The sequence below is a fragment of the Physcomitrium patens genome, chromosome 19, assembly GCF_059467195.1.
Source record: "Physcomitrium patens ecotype Gransden chromosome 19, ASM5946719v1, whole genome shotgun sequence".
NCBI lineage: Eukaryota > Viridiplantae > Streptophyta > Bryopsida > Funariales > Funariaceae > Physcomitrium > Physcomitrium patens.
This window is the reverse complement of record NC_143428.1, coordinates 3657386-3677270: the sequence shown is the minus strand read 5'-3', so window position 1 is coordinate 3677270 and position 19885 is coordinate 3657386. Positions and strand designations below refer to the sequence as shown.

The window sequence follows — 19885 nt, the reverse complement described above, 5'->3', positions numbered from 1 at the left end:
ATACATTTATGCATATACATTCATTATAAAACTTTTAACTACATCAAAAGTTTTTGCCTTCTTATATTCATTAATCAATAAAAAGTTATAAAATTTGAAATAGATCCAATTTAAAAATTCATAGATGTTATAATAGAATCTTCATTAATGTTACTTACTCTTCTATTCTAAATTTGATATAGACTTTCAAAGACTTTATTTTCTTATTCATTTATTAACTTTGGCAAAGACTAAGTATACACCTTAATTTTGATATCTTTGAATTTGGTTTTGACAAAAATTAAGTTTTTTGCTTTATCCAATATATTAGATACTTAAAAGTATGAAAAAATTGATTTAACCTCAATTTTCTAACTTTTGATACATCTTTTCATACATAATCAAATACCTCCAAATTTCTTTGAAAAAATAACTTAATACTTAATAAGCATACAACTTATTGATATAATCATAAAATTTCAAGGATTAAACTATAAATCAAGCACAAATACAAAATAAGAAATCTTAACTTAATACTAAATTTATATATTGTAATATTTTAACTTCTAAGCAAAAGCAACAAAATAAAATGAATAGAAATCATAGCATCCAACATAAATATGATAATTTTATACATCATGTCGTCTTCTCTTATATAAACTCAAGATTATCATATTTACCATCCATCTTTGCTTATGCCTTGTGAAATTGACCTATTCATGATCAATTTTTTTACACAAAAGTTTTGCAATGATAGAACTTAATCAAAGTTCTTATCTTCTGGATTCAAAGTAAGGCAAAAATTAATCCCTACAATTCATTTCAAAGGGATCACTGATTCTTTTACCATAGAAAATTTGACATGCATACTTGATGTGATTGTTGTGATTATAGATTGATATTCTACTACAAAAATTGCATCAAGTAACAACTTCTCCAACCATTATTGTAGTAAGATTAGTTGCTTTAGAAAAACATAAGATTTATAATTGTAATTAGATATGATCTGATACTAGCTTTGATTCAAAAAAATTCCACTACTTCATATTCAAAATAATATATAAGAGTTATTACTTGATCTTCACTCAACTAGGTGCCATAGTTCCATATTTCATTAGATTTATAGATGTGATGACTCTTTAGAAAGCTTCTCAATCCATATATATATACATCAAATTTTACCTCTTAAATTTTTTAAAACATATTTAATGAACAAATAAAGTTAATGATCATATTAGTACAAGGCAATTGACTCAACTTTAACCAAAAAATTTATGCCTTTTTAATCCTAAATCTTCTTAAAGCAAGTGAGAGCTTTTTGAAAAGTTCACAAAGTAAGGAATTGCTCTTCAAAATCTCCAAATAAAATACTAAAAACACTAAAAAACAATTGCCAAAACAAAATGGTCAAACAATTCCTAAAGAGTGATTAGCTCCCTATTTCTTCTACAACACATCCCATCTTTATAACTAGCTAGAAAGCATGTGAAATTAGATGGCAACAAACCATCTCAAATTTGTATAAAATACTTACTATTCAACTTCTTATCCATATACTTTTTTAAATCCGGAGGTTGCCTTAACTTGCTAATGTTGACAACAAGTAGAACCTAAGTTATTGTAATCACCAATTCACAGTACCTTGGTGAGAAATCATAGACCTCTACTTCAATACACATATGTAAACTTCAACACTTGAGAAGAACATATCCATGGCAAAAAAAAATGTCCATGGTGAAAACTAGTTATCGACTTCTTTTTCAAAACAAAAACGTCCATGCTGAAAACTAATTATCAACTTTCTTTTCAAAACATGATTCTAATACGTCATACTATAATATATTCCGTAAAATGCATTATAATATACCACATGTGGGTACACAACTCATTAAATCACTAGCTTGTCAATCCTTCCACAAAATTCTAAAGACATTCAATACAATACATACACAATGTAAACAAAGACAGACATGAGAACAAAATCAACTAAGTTAGTTCCATAGATGAAAACAAACTAGCAATTGACTTGAACCAAAACTCTATTTAATACTACAAGTACCACAAGATATCACCAAGGATAGATTATTGCAAGCCCACTTATAATAAGCGTCAGAACCTACCTACTACACAAGCATTTCTCCACTCTAGTCTTACTTCAGCTTTGCTCGACAAAGCCCTAAGGCAATCCTTGGGTGTACAAATGAAGCAACTATATCATCCATATAAATTCTAATTATAGGAACATCTTCTAAATGGCGGCTTCATTAATCCAAATGGAGCAATGATCTTCAATGTGGTGAAACATGTACAACCCTCAAAACGATGAAGGTCGATTTTGACAATCAATGCAAACATCATTCTTACGCAATTTCTGATAAATATGATCAAAAGGTCAAATAAAACAATAATCCATAAAAAGTTGACATTCAAATGACAACATAGGTAGCATTCCTTTGGAATGAAACAAAACAAATAAAGCCATGCCACAAAATAACGCATAGAACTAGCAAATTCAAACAAAAAATACGAGATCCTAGAGACTCCAAAACTATAACACCACCAACACATTATAGACAATTCACAACTACAAACCTCTTTGCCGCCAAGCTCAAAAATTCCATTTCCCAATTTCAACTAAATTCAACACTTAAAAATATTTAAATTCAACTAAATTCAACGCTTCAAAATACTTAAATGTACATTCATACAAATTTATTGCCATCAACTTGACACACCAATTTCTTTAGATAGTGCCTTTGTATCATCTATGTAGCACCCTAATATCACAAAGTTTGTATGATTTCATCCATTTGTTTTGGATTTCAACCAAGAATTTAGAAATTTCATTTTGTTGATTCTATACTAGATGTTGAATCTCCCTCCCCATACATGACTAGATCTCAAATGCCAGAAATTTCATTAATCTATGTTTCATTGCCATCGAGGTTCTAAGAGAAGCACCCCTATCAATTACCCACCAAATCCACGTCATGTTCAAGTGGATGAACCCCCTATCCAACATATCAATCTCTGTGAAAGAACACATCAATGCAACACCCAATTCTGAACCATAAAAGTTGTACAAGCACACAGACGTGGCATAATGAAAAATATGCAATGTGCATCATAGAATCATCGCAGAATAATACATTGGACACAAGATATGTTATGCTCATGCAGCCTTGCCAGCAGAGCACTTGTCTGTGCCCAGTTTAATCTAAAGCTCCACCTAAATATACACTACACCGAATCCTTTGTGCAACGAAATTTTGCTCCTGCTCCAGCAAAATCACGGCCACTGCAACGACTTCGAACATGACAACAACAACCGTCAAAAGCTTGAAAACCAGAGCTTTCAGGAGCTAGTCCATATCGCCGAAACAATATCTGTCAAACTCTTTCCTTTGCGGTGTTGCATGTTACACTTTGGGCCTCGGCTTCACATCCATCCGCTTGGATGCTACCCGGGGGACGTCCGTGTCCGTAGCGCCTCCGCATCTGCTCACCGACGAGCGGCTCCATGTCCAGCGGCTGGTCGCACGGCTCGCTGCTGATCTGAATCATGCACGGCGAAGGAGCGTGGTCCACACCCGCACCCGGCCACCGCCCCTGCACACACCCTGTCCCTCATCCGATGCGTTTCTCGCGCCCTGCTTCCCCCATTTACACGTTCGCGGCGGCGCGAAGCACCAGCACCTCCAACGTCAGCCCCGGCCCGAAGCCGATGAAGAACCCGAAGTCGCTCCCCTCTCCCAGCGTGGACGCCCCCATCTTCACCGACCTCTGCCGAATCTGATCCAGCACGAACAACACCGACGAGCTCGACATGTTGCCGTACTCCGACAGGATGTCCCTGCTCCCCTGCATCTTGTCCTTGGTCAGCTTCAGTTTCGCCTCGACCTGGTCCAGGATGGCCGGGCCTCCTGGGTGCACAGCCCAGAACATTTCGTTCCACTCCGGCGACCCAACGCACTTCCTGGCCTCGTTCAAGAACTTCTCGATGTTCTTGGAGATCAGCCCTGGCACGTCCTTCATGAGGTGGAAGATGAGCCCCGCCTCCGTGAGGTGCCCGTCGATGGCGCCGTCGCTCTCCGGCAAGATCGACTCGCCCGCCCAGTGCACCTCGAACAACGCCTTCTCCGCCTCGGGCTTGGGGTCGGATCCCACCACGTACACGCCGGCGCCATCGCCGAACAGCGCCGATCCCACCAGGCCGTCCAAGTGGTTCTCGCTCGGGGCGCGGTAGGTGACGGCCGTGACCTCGCTGCACACCGCCAGCACCCTGGCGCCCTTGTTGTTCTCGGCCAGATCCTTGGCCACCCGGAGCACGGACGCGCCGCCGAAGCACCCGGTCTGGTACATCATCACCCGCTTCACGGTGGGCTTCAACCCCAGCAGCTTGGCCAGGGCGTGGTCGGCTCCGGGCATGTTCACGCCGCTGGTGGTGGCGAACACGATGTGTGTGATGTCGGACTTGCGGCCGCCCCACTCCTTGATGGCCTTCTGCGCGGCCTCGGCAGCCAGCTTGGGCACCTGGACGACGACGATGTCGTGGCGGACGTTCAGGGAGGGCTCCATGTACGTGCACATGCTGGGGTTGGCCTTGAGCACCTCCTCCGTGAGGAACATGTGGCGCTTCCTGATGCCAGACTTGTCGCAGATGCGCTTGAATTTGGCGTGCAGGGCCTCCTTCTCGCTGGTGTTGGTGATGTTGAAGAAGAAGTCGGGGTACTCGCTCTGCAGGAACTCGGTGGGAGGCACAGCAGTGCCGATGCCGAGCACGCACGCCGGACCCTCCGCACGGGGCTGACCCCTGGGAATTGGCGCATGCATCCTCACGAGGGGGGCGGCGGCAACCTGCTCATCGGAGGCGGCGACGTCAAGCTCTCCGGCTCGCGGTGCCATTGCTGCCAACGGATGTGCTAGAGCCTGCGACGTGAATCCCAAACTAGGTCGTCTGCACAGAAACTTCGGAATGGATAGGCACCCGAGCGAGCAACAAGCGACACGCTTTGCAAACGTTTTCGGGTCGAGAACTACAACCAAAACTCTTATGCTCGCTGAATCGGGAAAAGGGGTCTGAATCGGCAGCGACGCTGCGATGTGCGAACCTTGAGTGGATGGATTGCCTGTGTGAGGATTGAGGATCGGTGGGTTTTAAGAAGTACTCCCCCTGCAACCTGGTAGCCGAGAAGAGAGTTGCGACGACTGGAGCTTCTGTTGTGGTGAGGGGTTCATGGCGCACTGCGTCACATTCTGCACGGGTCCACCTGCTTGGAAAGGGGGGCTGTGGCGTTCGGAAACGAGTCTGCGAGGAGGCGTTGAATTGTTGAAAGTCGGGCTCCTTTTGGACTCCTGGACCATGGTGGTGGATGATTGGCTTGAAACCAGGCTGCTGTTTGTGATGAATCTGAATGCCAATCGCATATGTGGATGATGATTTATGGTTCGTGTTCGGTCATTTTCTTCGCTTGCCGGCTGTCGCAGGTCCTATTTACACCACGTCCCTGGTCAAACCTTCTTTTGGTTGATGGAATTTGAAGGAACATAATATCTGGATGTTCCTGAGTTGGCTTGGAATGTCATGTCGTGTCGATAGGCTGACTGGTTTAATTTTTGCTCTGAATAGTGTTTTATTTTTTATTTTGTTTTAACACAAATAGAGATTGTTCTCTATTGCAGAAAGTTAAAACACAAGAACCTAGCCAGGTCCGGGCAGAGAGACACTCGAAACCTACGCCCTATAAATAAAGTTATTACCACCACCAACTAGTTTCCATTCTGGGTTAGTATGTTTCCACTCCGCTAGCACATTGTTTGTACACTATTGTGTGCAAAATTGGTTGATGTATTCCTTTGCTCAAAGTTGCGTACTTCTCATTTTGTTCTGGGTTTTAAACCTTGAGTTGCGAGTGTAATCAACTAGATGGAACCAAATCTTCTGATATATTTTTTCTATAAGCCCCTATAGTCCATTGACCAAAGCATCGTTTTACTTGATCTACATCACCACCCTTCACATTAGTTGCTCGGTACTACTTACCTTTTTGAAGTGCCTTAATATGCTATATACAAACATGGAGTATTTCAAAGAAGGATAAAATTGAGTTAATCCTACCCGTTGATTTTGACTTATCAATTTATTAGTTGGTCTAGTTAGGACATTCTTCCAACAATGCATACCACATATATTGCCAATGGTTGTAGGATTTGGTCTTGTGATGTGCTTAGTTTGAGGTATGAGTATTTGGAGGATATGGCTTCACCATTGCCAAGCTTTCCTCATAGATTTGCACTCCCAGAATCTGTACATGATTGTTTCTTGTATCTTTGTTAAACACACTTAGTAACATTATTTTATTTCCTTCTCCAATGTCCCTAGCCATACATTTATCACTGTTGTATAATACCCTGGTAGTCATATAAGTCCTATTTCTTTTAACATGCACTCTTTATTCCAAAAATTTGATTATTTTATTTTTAGACTATAATATTTTATATCACTTGATACTATTGTAGTAGATTGTGGTCTCATTTGGTAGTATAGGTTATGAAAAAGATTTTCCTTGTCTAGTGGAACCTCTATGGATTTCATATCAATATATTTATTCTTTAATAACATAAGATTTTAGGTTTTTTTTTCCTTGATTTTATAATTAACAATATTATAATTCTTTTGAGCACCTCCCTTAGAAATGTGGAGTGATGGCTTTGTTGCTCACATTGATGGTTCTATCTTGATCTACTTTCTTATGACATTTTAACAAGGCAACTTGTTACAATATTAAAGATGTATACCTTGATCTAAGGTGGGATCCAAAATTTGATGGCTTGTGATCCTACTTGGCAGCCTGTAGTAGCTTGCTAGATCAACAATGATATAAGAAACTATATGTCTTAGAATACTTTTGTCAATTCAATGTTTTCTATCTTAAAGTCTAATTTCAAGAGGATCTATTGCTAATGGTCCTCAAAGGTAGCCACTAGAACTTCCTATGGTCCAATCTCTCATTTTTTTAGGTCAAATTTGGCCTTGGGACTTTAAAGATTAAAAATATTTGCTTCAATTCATATATCATTATACTTTTGTAAACCACATTTATATAACAAAGTTGCTATTGGATGGAAGAAGTCCAAACCAATGCTAGGAAAATTAAAGTAGTACCACACAATGTAGTCGAGTCATATTTCTTGACACAATGACAAAAAGATTGGCAATTCTAGAAGAAAGACTTTCTATGTTGATGTAATTCTATTCCAAATTAGAAAGCCGTTTTTGCTTTGATGTTTTGTGTTGGTGAAGAATTTATGACTTGGTTGCTATGCTTCCCTTGTATATGATTGAAACTATTGAAGAAAATAATACAGCATTAAGTACAAATTAAAGCTACTTCAATTTGAATGCCTCTAACTACCTATTTAATCAATAGAGTCATTATTACATTTATGGAATTAATAAGATTGATGCCTTCTTTATATACACATTGGTATTATTGAGGCCATGCCATTTTCATGAATGTCCTTTAGATTGTTTGCCATATAAGATAATTAGTTGGAAAAGCTTTGATTTTTATAATATTCTTTTTTGTGCTTTTTCATAATAAGATGAAAAAAAACATCATAAATAATATAATACTATTCACTATCATCTTTTTATCAATAGAATTAACCATGGTTGAATATCAATAGTTTAAATTTTTTAAAATTGATTTCTTTTAAAAAGGTGTCAATATCTTTGAATGTTAGAGAGAAACCAAAAGAAGCTCCTAATAACTTACTCATTGATTCTTTTTCTGCCCATGTAACTTTCAACTTATTTTTTTAAAGTGAGTGGATTGAAACTTGATTGCTTTTCTAGTGATCACTTAATTTAGATCAATTTAATATCAAACTTGATCCCTTGTAGAATATTTTTAATGTATAGATAATATTTTTTTACACTTATTGCTTCACCAAGCAAGATCAAAGATATATCATCTGTGTATTAAACTAGAATTTTTTGTCGTTGTACTATAGATAGTTGCATTTCTTTAATGTATCTATTTTTTGCTTCTTTCATGAATATTTCATTAAAGACCTTAGTTACAATTATATTATATGAATGAATTCTATGGAGAGTCCTATAGTATCTAAAGTTTTAAAGAAAAAAATTCCACTCAATTATATCATAGGCCTTTAAAAAATCAAGCCTTAAAAAGAAGATAAAGATAAATTGATCTTTATTAATAATCTTCACAAAACTTAGTTGGAGACGTAGTTGTAGTACCTTTGTATAGATTGTGTAGCTTATATTTAAGAGAATAATTGGCTTCCAATTAATAAGGTTGCTTCTTATTCTCTTTTTATAGAATAATGCTATCATACCTTGTATCATATTTGGTAGGAAGCATCCTTTGTTGATGCTTTCATTTAACATATTTAAGAACTTATGGTTGATTATATTCTAAAATAATTTGTAAAATTCTAAAATCACTCCATGAAGTCTTAGAGACTTTTTTATATTCATATTTTATGTTATTATTATGAATCCACCAAGGATTAGTAGTACCTTTAATTTGTATATTTTTTCTTGTTCCAACCTACCTCTTATGCAATCCATTACTTATTAAGTGGCTTGCCACGTTTTTGAAATGATCTTTTGGACCTACTATTGTTGCTTGTAAAAATTTAGAAAAATATTTGTCATGCTATCTAGGTTGTGATATAGATGCTTACTTTTATTCTCTATTTTGATGATGTAGGCTATTGTTGCACCTTTCTATGAACCTAAAAAACTCTTGAGTGCATTGGTCTACTATTCATTGCCACTTTAGTCTAGATCTAATGTTCTGATCCTTTGCCTTCAATGCTTTAAGTTTTTGGATTTGATCAATGCAGTTGGTCAATTACGCATGCTTGACTTTGTTCTCTATGTTTTTCTATAGCATCATAATTGCATCTACAAGCTCGTTGCTGACTTGCTTTTCAAATCTTTTCCTTCTTTGAACCTTGTTCATGTAATGGATCTTGTAAAACTTAGTGTATCTATGGAGTTTGCTAAAGAATAATAAGTTGGAGTGAGATTGCTAAATCAACTTTACTTGCATTAAAATCAACTCTTATTTTAAAAACTAAGAACTCTTCATATACATTGATTTGTGGTGGAGGTAAATTGAAGGTGGATTTATCTCGACATGGCCAAATGATCTAAGAATGTATTGTCACTCGGGATTATATATTCTAGATTTAAAGAACAAGCTCTAAGTATTTTGAACACATGAATTTTTTCTAATTAGGCTAAAATGCGCAAGCCATTCATTCTTCTATTATATCAATTATATCAAATCTTTCTTAATGTTAGAAAGTTATTTTTGACTTACAACATATTTCTTTGTTAGTAAAAAAAAAAAACTTACATTCTTTATCTAAAATGATTACTTTATGAAGGTTAGATTTGTTGCATATATTTTCAACTCCATTCTAGTCTCTTGTGATTATCCATCGACAATCTATGGATAACATATTCAACAACTCTAACCATAATGTACATCGCTTTCTTTGGTGTAAGTTGTGTACACATTTAAAACCTTTATATTATCACCCACAAGCCTTTTGAATCTTATCTAATACTTTCAACTTAAATTAGAGAACCCAATAAATTCTATTAGGTGTAACATATAGAAAGTGATCCATATATCAACCCCTCTTCTTTGTCCTACCTTTATGCATTGAGTAGTTATAAGCTACTACAACTTCATAATAGAAAAAACTAGTATTTGGCCATATCATATTTTTCAAGGCCATTAATTTATCTCCACACAATTTGTATTCATGTCTCCAAAGAATATTAATCTTCTAAATATATTACCAAAAATAATTCTTAACTACTTTAATTTTTGTTGGATCATAAAATCCTTACTATTTTGTATCAAAATATAAATTTTCATTGTTCAAGAGAAGATAATGGAGTAATTTGATCTTAAGAGTTTTTATTAGTATATTCCAAAAGTCAATTGATTTTTCTTTACTGCATGAGATCAAGAGAACATTGCCTCCTTAATATCTCTAAATGTTGATTTTGCTACTCATTGTCTGATTGGTTAATCTATTTTGTATATTCAAGTTGGTGAAATTGCTTATTATTCTTTGCCTTCTTAATCATTCAATTAAGAATAAGATTGAAAATATGAAGATATCTTTATTTGTTTTCTATAATATCTTTAGTAAAAAGTTAAAGGATTGAAATTTCTCCTTCAATCTTAGCTTATTATATCTTAGGTTTGCAAGATGTGAGGTCCTAGCTATATCTTAGAAGTTAATTTTGTAGACTTTCATTGATACCAAACACATTGAATATCTTCTATTAAAGTCAATATCAAGCTACATTACCTTATAATCAAATTATTCACTTGGACGGATGTGAAATATCCTACTTATCATGTTAAATTGTACTTTTCTATCCTTGTTCATTTTTTTAATTGCAATATCATTTATTTAGTTTATTTGGCTAATAATTATGTGTAGTTTGTTGTTTAGTGCACCCATTTCTTTAACCAACGTACATTCAATTTGAGATCCTAACCATGACACAATAGTCATTTTTTTTTAAGAATTTTGCTAGAAATTATGATGTTCTTAAATTTGAAGATCCATCTTAATGATGGACTTTTCTTTAGTGGATGCTGAGAAGAAATTTGGAGCTTCTTTTGTTCTTCTTTTTTGCACATTTTTTGAATTAGTTACTATTTTGATTGAATCACTACATGATTGTCCCATCCAAACATTTTTTGCTTTATTAAATTTATTTATATCTGTGATTTAACTTATATTATAAGATGATTTCTACCTTCTTTGTTGTTTTTTACTTAGCTCAATTTTCTACTCTAGGCTTCTATCATGTAATTGGTTGGATGAACTTCGTTTCTTTATTTGGATTTTTTCTTATTGAGCTTGTAAATCCATGGAAGAAATCTTGAACTTGCACTTGATTTTGTGGTTGAAAAATAGATTTAAGATCCCATTACCTTGTTCAAGAGATGAGGCAATAGGAAGGGAGGGGAGATTTTTTACTAGCAATGAATATTAATTGATTTTTATTTCTTGATAAGTTTATTTCTTCTAATAGAACTACTTGATTTGTAAGGGATTTACTTTGTCTTGATCCACCTTTTTAAGTCGGTTTTTTTATGTGTGGGATTGATGAATATTCTTATACTAGAAGTTTTGTTGATAAGTAGTATGAGCACCTGTTTAATAAATAGTCATAGTCAATTTAGATATACTTTTTTCTTCTTGTTGTCAAATTTGTTGCTTTAATGGCTAAGTATATGGATATCTATTTGTTAATGCAACACAAAATTATTTCTCTATCCCACTATATTTATCTCTATTTTTATCTAATTTTTGGTTGAGACCTTATACTAATTTGTAAGCGCTACTTAACATCTCATCATGGACAAACTTAAGTGTCACTCAAGTCACTATTTTCATATCAATTAAGAGACATGGAATGAACTTTGCCATCTACAACTGATAGATGCAAGTCTCCCATTAAAAAATGTATGGAGTCTTCATCAAAACCTTTTACGATGTTGCTTTGTCTTTGCTTACCAACTAAAAGAAAACCATGACTTCTATCTTGTTTCAATTGGAGGTCTTCTTCAACTTCCATTCTCAAATGATACAACCAAGTTTCTAACAATTTTGTTGACGGTCTTCCTTCTACAAAATATGCTATTACCACAAATTATTGTAAATAGTCAATTTATTTATTTATTTTTCATTTCCATGGATTTCTACAACTTTTGTACTCAACAAAAAACTAATACAAATATGAGTTAGCTTGTTCATGAATTTTTCACCTAGAGTTGCTTAAATAGGATTGATGGCCGCAAATCTTTGAAGATTAGTTGTTGCAACTATCAATTTTGGCTCCACCATATTGCCCTTCAATGCTTGTTTGACCATCCTATTTCTAATGCTATGGGGGCTATCGACACTTGCCCTAGACTTGTCATTAGTGCGCATCCACATACAATGCCATGATCAGTCTGATGACACATTCACTCGATGTGTTAGTTGTATGGTCAATTACTACTATCTTAATTATAAATCCTAAGTTGCAATATAGCCCTGCAATTGAACAATTTTACTTGGTGGACAAAATGAATGCACTGTGCAACTATTCTTGTGGTTTCTGCCTGTCATGCAATAAAGCTCTCTCGAGTGTCATAGTGTCCAACCAGCTTCCTAGTTCTTTTGTTTGAAACCATTTGTTCTTTTTGGTGTCATGGATATTACCATGAATGTAAGTTATCTGTTACAATAAGAATTTCAAATGAAATTCGAAATTCGGCTTTAATAAGATTAGTGCTTGTACCAGTGTAAAAAAAATATTACAATGTTTCGACAGTTTGCAGTTTGGAACAATTAGATACCGATGTACTTTTGCTAAATCTTCCTCCAAACAATGTTGCTGTTATTGCTTAATAAAAGCTCAGATGGTGTAGTCTTTTCGTACATCCAATGAATGAATCACATCACATGTACCGTCTTTGCGTCAAAAATGAGTCGCTCCTGACATTCTGAACGGCCTCTTTTCTCTTTGTGGAATTTTAAAGACTGACCATGGAAAGGACCAAAAGCTATGTATTGTAATGTCTCCCCAGTTGGACTACTTCTCACGCGAACGTTGACCCAATCATCAAAACCTGTTCCTCGTTTCTTCAAACGGAGACAAACTAATAAATAAATTTCAAAAAGTGCGGTGGGCCCAAAATACGATCTTCGAATCCTCCATGACGCAATCCAAAAGAACATACAGTCAACCATTGACGCATCCAAATATTACGGGCTAGAATATTCTATTCTTGAACAGTCGTTGAACCAAACCAAATCCAAAAAAGGCACATAATGATCACACGGTCACCCCTAAGTCTACTGAAACTTACAGACATGTCCCACTACCAAATAAACATTTACCTGAAATCAAACCGATCATATCAACGCGGCCAAACCCGTTGGACAAAAACAAAACACGTACAACGAACTCACTCAACCCACAAACCAGCCGCCAACATTGAGGCAAACAAAGTCCTCTTAACCCATAGAAAAGGAACTGTTGCTCCATCTGCACAGGGAACCTGCATAATTCAAGGTCCAAAAGCGCCAAACATTCCACAATTCAACGCCTCCGCAGATACTTTTCCTAAAGTCTTTCGCAAACTCGATTCTGAACGCCACAGACCCCCTTTCCAAGCAGGTGGACCCGTGCAGAATGTGACGCAGTGCGCCATGAACCCCTCACCACAACAGAAGCTCCAGTCGTCGCAACTCTCTTCTCGGCTACCAGGTTGCAGGGGGAGTACTTCTTAAAGCCCACCGATCCTCAATCCTCACACAGGCAATCCATCCACTCAAGGTTCGCACATCGCAGCGTCGCTGCCGATTCAGACCCCTTTTCCCGATTCAGCGAGCATAAGAGTTTTGGTTGTAGTTCTCGACCCGAAAACGTTTGCAAAGCGTGTCGCTTGTTGCTCGCTCGGGTGCCTATCCATTCCGAAGTTTCTGTGCAGACGACCTAGTTTGGGATTCACGTCGCAGGCTCTAGCACATCCGTTGGCAGCAATGGCACCGCGAGCCGGAGAGCTTGACGTCGCCGCCTCCGATGAGCAGGTTGCCGCCGCCCCCCTCGTGAGGATGCATGCGCCAATTCCCAGGGGTCAGCCCCGTGCGGAGGGTCCGGCGTGCGTGCTCGGCATCGGCACTGCTGTGCCTCCCACCGAGTTCCTGCAGAGCGAGTACCCCGACTTCTTCTTCAACATCACCAACACCAGCGAGAAGGAGGCCCTGCACGCCAAATTCAAGCGCATCTGCGACAAGTCTGGCATCAGGAAGCGCCACATGTTCCTCACGGAGGAGGTGCTCAAGGCCAACCCCAGCATGTGCACGTACATGGAGCCCTCCCTGAACGTCCGCCACGACATCGTCGTCGTCCAGGTGCCCAAGCTGGCTGCCGAGGCCGCGCAGAAGGCCATCAAGGAGTGGGGCGGCCGCAAGTCCGACATCACACACATCGTGTTCGCCACCACCAGCGGCGTGAACATGCCCGGAGCCGACCACGCCCTGGCCAAGCTGCTGGGGTTGAAGCCCACCGTGAAGCGGGTGATGATGTACCAGACCGGGTGCTTCGGCGGCGCGTCCGTGCTCCGGGTGGCCAAGGATCTGGCCGAGAACAACAAGGGCGCCAGGGTGCTGGCGGTGTGCAGCGAGGTCACGGCCGTCACCTACCGCGCCCCGAGCGAGAACCACTTGGACGGCCTGGTGGGATCGGCGCTGTTCGGCGATGGCGCCGGCGTGTACGTGGTGGGATCCGACCCCAAGCCCGAGGCGGAGAAGGCGTTGTTCGAGGTGCACTGGGCGGGCGAGTCGATCTTGCCGGAGAGCGACGGCGCCATCGACGGGCACCTCACGGAGGCGGGGCTCATCTTCCACCTCATGAAGGACGTGCCAGGGCTGATCTCCAAGAACATCGAGAAGTTCTTGAACGAGGCCAGGAAGTGCGTTGGGTCGCCGGAGTGGAACGAAATGTTCTGGGCTGTGCACCCAGGAGGCCCGGCCATCCTGGACCAGGTCGAGGCGAAACTGAAGCTGACCAAGGACAAGATGCAGGGGAGCAGGGACATCCTGTCGGAGTACGGCAACATGTCGAGCTCGTCGGTGTTGTTCGTGCTGGATCAGATTCGGCAGAGGTCGGTGAAGATGGGGGCGTCCACGCTGGGAGAGGGGAGCGACTTCGGGTTCTTCATCGGCTTCGGGCCGGGGCTGACGTTGGAGGTGCTGGTGCTTCGCGCCGCCGCGAACGTGTAAATGGGGGAAGCAGGGCGCGAGAAACGCATCGGATGAGGGACAGGGTGTGTGCAGGGGCGGTGGCCGGGTGCGGGTGTGGACCACGCTCCTTCGCCGTGCATGATTCAGATCAGCAGCGAGCCGTGCGACCAGCCGCTGGACATGGAGCCGCTCGTCGGTGAGCAGATGCGGAGGCGCTACGGACACGGACGTCCCCCGGGTAGCATCCAAGCGGATGGATGTGAAGCCGAGGCCCAAAGTGTAACATGCAACACCGCAAAGGAAAGAGTTTGACAGATATTGTTTCGGCGATATGGACTAGCTCCTGAAAGCTCTGGTTTTCAAGCTTTTGACGGTTGTTGTTGTCATGTTCGAAGTCGTTGCAGTGGCCGTGATTTTGCTGGAGCAGGAGCAAAATTTCGTTGCACAAAGGATTCGGTGTAGTGTATATTTAGGTGGAGCTTTAGATTAAACTGGGCACAGACAAGTGCTCTGCTGGCAAGGCTGCATGAGCATAACATATCTTGTGTCCAATGTATTATTCTGCGATGATTCTATGATGCACATTGCATATTTTTCATTATGCCACGTCTGTGTGCTTGTACAACTTTTATGGTTCAGAATTGGGTGTTGCATTGATGTGTTCTTTCACAGAGATTGATATGTTGGATAGGGGGTTCATCCACTTGAACATGACGTGGATTTGGTGGGTAATTGATAGGGGTGCTTCTCTTAGAACCTCGATGGCAATGAAACATAGATTAATGAAATTTCTGGCATTTGAGATCTAGTCATGTATGGGGAGGGAGATTCAACATCTAGTATAGAATCAACAAAATGAAATTTCTAAATTCTTGGTTGAAATCCAAAACAAATGGATGAAATCATACAAACTTTGTGATATTAGGGTGCTACATAGATGATACAAAGGCACTATCTAAAGAAATTGGTGTGTCAAGTTGATGGCAATAAATTTGTATGAATGTACATTTAAGTATTTTGAAGCGTTGAATTTAGTTGAAATTGGGAAATGGAATTTCTGAGCTTATCCACAAAGAGGTTTGTAGTTGTGAATTGTCTAAAATATGTTTGTGGTGGAGTAGTTTTCGAGTCTTGAGGGTCTCGTATTTTTTGTTTGAATATGCTAGTACTATGCATAATTTTGTTTTGTGGCTTTATTCGTTTTGTTGCATTCTAGAAGAATGCTACCAATGTTGTCATTTGAATTTCATCTTTCAATGGATTATTGTTTTATTTAACCTTTTGATCATGTTTATCAAAATTTGCATGATAGTGATGTTTGCATTGACCATCAAAATCTATTTTTGCCATTGTTGGGATTAAGAAAGTTTGCCTCAAGAAAGCGTTGGACTTTCTGTTGGAATTAATTGCTCTATAAAGTCTAAGATATTTAACTTCCAAGTTTATATATATATATATATATATATATATATATATATTATATTTTCTCTTTTAGGTTAAATACATCAATACATAAGCCAGAGTTTAATATAAAATACCCAAATATATAATAAAATATCTTAAAACATTATATATCCTTGTAGGAAAATTTTTCCAAGCTTCAACAGTTCTTATCTCTTGATCTAATTGTCCAAACAAATTAAAAGTTTAAATGAAATATTGATATACTTTCAACAACTACCAAAAAAAAATTTAATTGCAAATTCGTTACAGATCTTGAGATATCTCCAAAATCCTTACCATATCTTTAAACCCTTGCTTAAACACACCTGCATGCAATTTTTTTCATATCTCACAAAATAAATATTCAAATACCCTGAAACTTTGATCTATAGTTTTTTAACCTAATAACACACACTTATGGAAATTTTGGGCCAAAACTTTGTCGAGAAACTCAAGATATGGCTGTAAACATTACTACCAACCAAACGACTCACTTACTATCTTTGAATTTCTTGTGCTGTCTTCAACGTCCTATAATCCGTGCATTCTGATTTTGAATTCATTAAGAAGTATATGAAAAGTATAGCTGAAAATGGACTCTCTCGAATCCTAGTCCTTGATCCTTTGTTGATATGTGTAAGCATATGGTATGCTCCAAAGAGTGATAGTAGGTACAAAATTAACACCTTAATTTTGAGCGGCTATAAATCCTTTGTAAATATTCCAAATCACATAAAATTTGCATCCACATCATATCCAAAAATCTAAACTTATTGACCTTAGCCTCAAAAGCTCAAAATACCTCGAAAGAGAAACCCTTATCCCTCATAAGACATCAAGCAATCTCCTTGAAGCTCATTGGGCATGACATTCAACTAACAGGGATGAAGATCTTCACCCCTTGCCTTCATCCAACCATACCTTGCTTTCATCCTTCTCAATAAACTTCTTAATAGTTTAGAATTTCATCTTTAGATTCCAACCTTCTCTTAAGCTTTATACTAAATTTATAAATCTTACATAATATAAACACTATAATCAAAATAGATAAATCTCCAAATAAATTTTTTTATATCAATTCTCTTTAAATTCACTTACTAATCATTCTAATCCACATTAAGATTTATAAATATAATATATATTTTAATTAATTTTTATATAGTATAAGAAACTATAATACAATATTATTTTGATGGCTACACATGCATTACCACAATGAAGGTCATTGCCCCATTTGGATTTACAAAGTCACCAATTGGAAGATGTTTCTATAATTAAAATTTATATGGATGATATCATTGCTTCATTTGTACAACCAAAGATTTTCTTAGGACTTTGTTGAGTAAAGCTTAAGTAAGACTAGAGTGGAGAACTACTTGTGTAGTAGTTAGGTTCTGATGCTTATTGTAAGTGGACTCACGATAATCTCCCTTTGATTTAGGTCAATTACTCGTTTGTTCTCATCTATAGAATTGACTTGGTTGAGTTTGTGCTTATGTTTGTCTTTGTTTATACTCTGTGTGGGTTGTGTTGTAATGTCTTTAGAAATTTGTGGAAAGATTGAGAAGCTAGTGATTATAGAGTTGTGTACCCACAAGGGATATAATGCATTATATTATACTAATTATATTACAGTGTAACATACTAGAATCATGTTTTGAAAAGGAAGTCAATAACTAGTTTTTAGCATGGACATTTTTGTTTGCCATAGATATACTCCTCTTAAGTGTCGAAGTTTATATATGTGTATTGGCGTATGGATCTATGATTTTTGACTAAGGTTCGTGAACTGGTAATTACAAGAACTTAGATTCTACTTATTGTCAACATAAGCACGTCAGGGTAATTTCTAAATTTGAAAAAGTACATGGACAAGAAGTTGAACAGGAAGCATTTTTTGCCAATTTGAGATGGTTTGCTGCCTTTTATTTTCACATGCTTTCTAGCAAGTTATAAATGAATGTTTTTTCATTTAAAAACGTACTCATACGTAAGTAAAATTGCGATTTGTTAAGAGTATTTAAAAAAGAACTTAGAATTTTCAGCAATTTCAATTTCTCAAAGATCATGTGATAACTATTTACTAAGATTTACCAATTTCCAAATGAACCAAGGTATGTAAGATTTTTAAATTTTGTAAAAATATTTAATCAAGAAATTTTATTATTGATGTTTTGTCATAAAGTTCAACACTCAGAAGAATGTCATTGGAGTTTTGCATGGGTTTGATTAGATCATGAACCTTGTGCTTGATAATACGATTGAATTAAAAAAAGTATAAGAGCTCCATCTTAACACCCACAAAAAAGTCCCATCCTTTTTTTTAGGTCTTGGAATAATAGTCAATTAGGAAAGTAGCATAGGTAAGCTTCTTAAAATTAGGGCTTTTGTCAAAATTATTCTGTATATCTTTAGATTAGATTAATTAGATGTCCTAAAATAAGGCTCCTTTGATATCTTTTTACATGATGTAGTAGTAGAAGTGATATAATGTGTAAAAATATGAAACAATATTATAAAAATTATATTTTTAGTATAAGAATAAAAGAAAAAAAAAGAAAAAAATAAAAAAAATATATAATTACAAATATTGATAGTTTATCTTTAAAGATAAGTCAAGATAGATTGGTATAGAATTGAGATGGATTGGTATGGTGTTAAGGTAAAGAGACATGGGCTAAGGTGGAGTGACATGGATTTGTGTTGATTTTTGGATTCTTTTTTGTTTTTTTCTTTGCTTGGATTTTTTCTCCTTTGCTATAGTCAATTATTCTTTTGTATATTTTTCATAGTGTTTTTAGTATTTTTTTCAATGATTTTGAAAAGTGGTTTTTTTTTCTTTGTAAGCTTTTCTAAAAGCTCTTACTTGCTTTAAAAGGAATTATTATAAAGATGAAATATATTTTAGAAGAAATAGGGAGCTAGTTACTCTTTAAGATCTCTTTGACCATTTTGTTTTGCCAATTTTTTCTTAGTTTTATTAGTATTTTATTTGGAAATTTTGAAGAGTAATTCTTTACATTGTAAACTTTTCAAAAAGTTCTGACTTACTTCAAGAAGATTTAGGATTAAGAAGGAGTGAGTTTTTTGATTAAAATTGAGTCAATTGCCTTGTATTAATATGATTATTAAATTTTTTTGTTCATTAAATATGTTTTAAAAAGTTTAAGAGGTAAAATTTGATATGTATATATGGATTGAGAAGCTTTCTAAAGAGTCATCATATGTTGAAATCTAATGAAGTATGGAACTATGGCACCTAATTGAATGAAGATCAAGTGACAACTTTTACATATTATTTTGAACATGAAGTAGTGGAATTTATTCAAATAAAAGGTAGTATTAGATTATATCTAATTGCAACCATAAATCTTGTGTTTTTCTAAATCAAATACTCTTACAACAAAAATGGTTAGAGACGTTGCTACTTGATGTGATTTGTTTAGTAGAATATCAATCTATAGTTACAACAATCACTTCAAGTAGGCATATTAAAATTTTCTACGGTGAAGGAATTTGTGATTCCCTTAAAAATATTTGTGGTGGCAGAGTTTTGTCTTTTATTGAGTCCGCAAGATGAGAACATTGATTAAATTCTATCACTATAGAACTTCTTTGTAATAAATTAGATTATAAAGAGGTCAATTTTATAAGG

The 19885-nt window shown here is 37.0% G+C and overlaps 1 protein-coding gene across 1 annotated transcript; it reads left to right on the top strand.

Annotated features, from left to right (window-relative positions):
• Positions 1-13584: 13584 nt before the first annotated feature.
• LOC112272845 (polyketide synthase 3) lies at positions 13585-15099 on the top strand. The gene is made up of 2 exons (XM_090244549.1): positions 13585-14799; positions 14881-15099. Exons 1-2 carry the CDS (start codon positions 13585-13587, stop codon positions 15097-15099), a joined length of 1434 nt encoding a protein of 477 aa, XP_090100675.1.
• The last annotated feature ends 4786 nt before the right edge of the window (positions 15100-19885 follow it).

What these genes read in the sequence shown, in the direction of transcription:
- LOC112272845 (XM_090244549.1), top strand. Translation starts at nt 13,585, where the DNA reads ATGGCACCGCGAGCCGGAGAGCTTGACGTCGCCGCCTCCGATGAGCAG. An exon ending in GGCTGACGTTGGAGGTGCTG is followed by an intron (nt 14,800 to 14,880) that starts GTGCTTCGCGCC and finishes GGGTGTGTGCAG; the next exon opens with GGGCGGTGGCCGGGTGCGGG.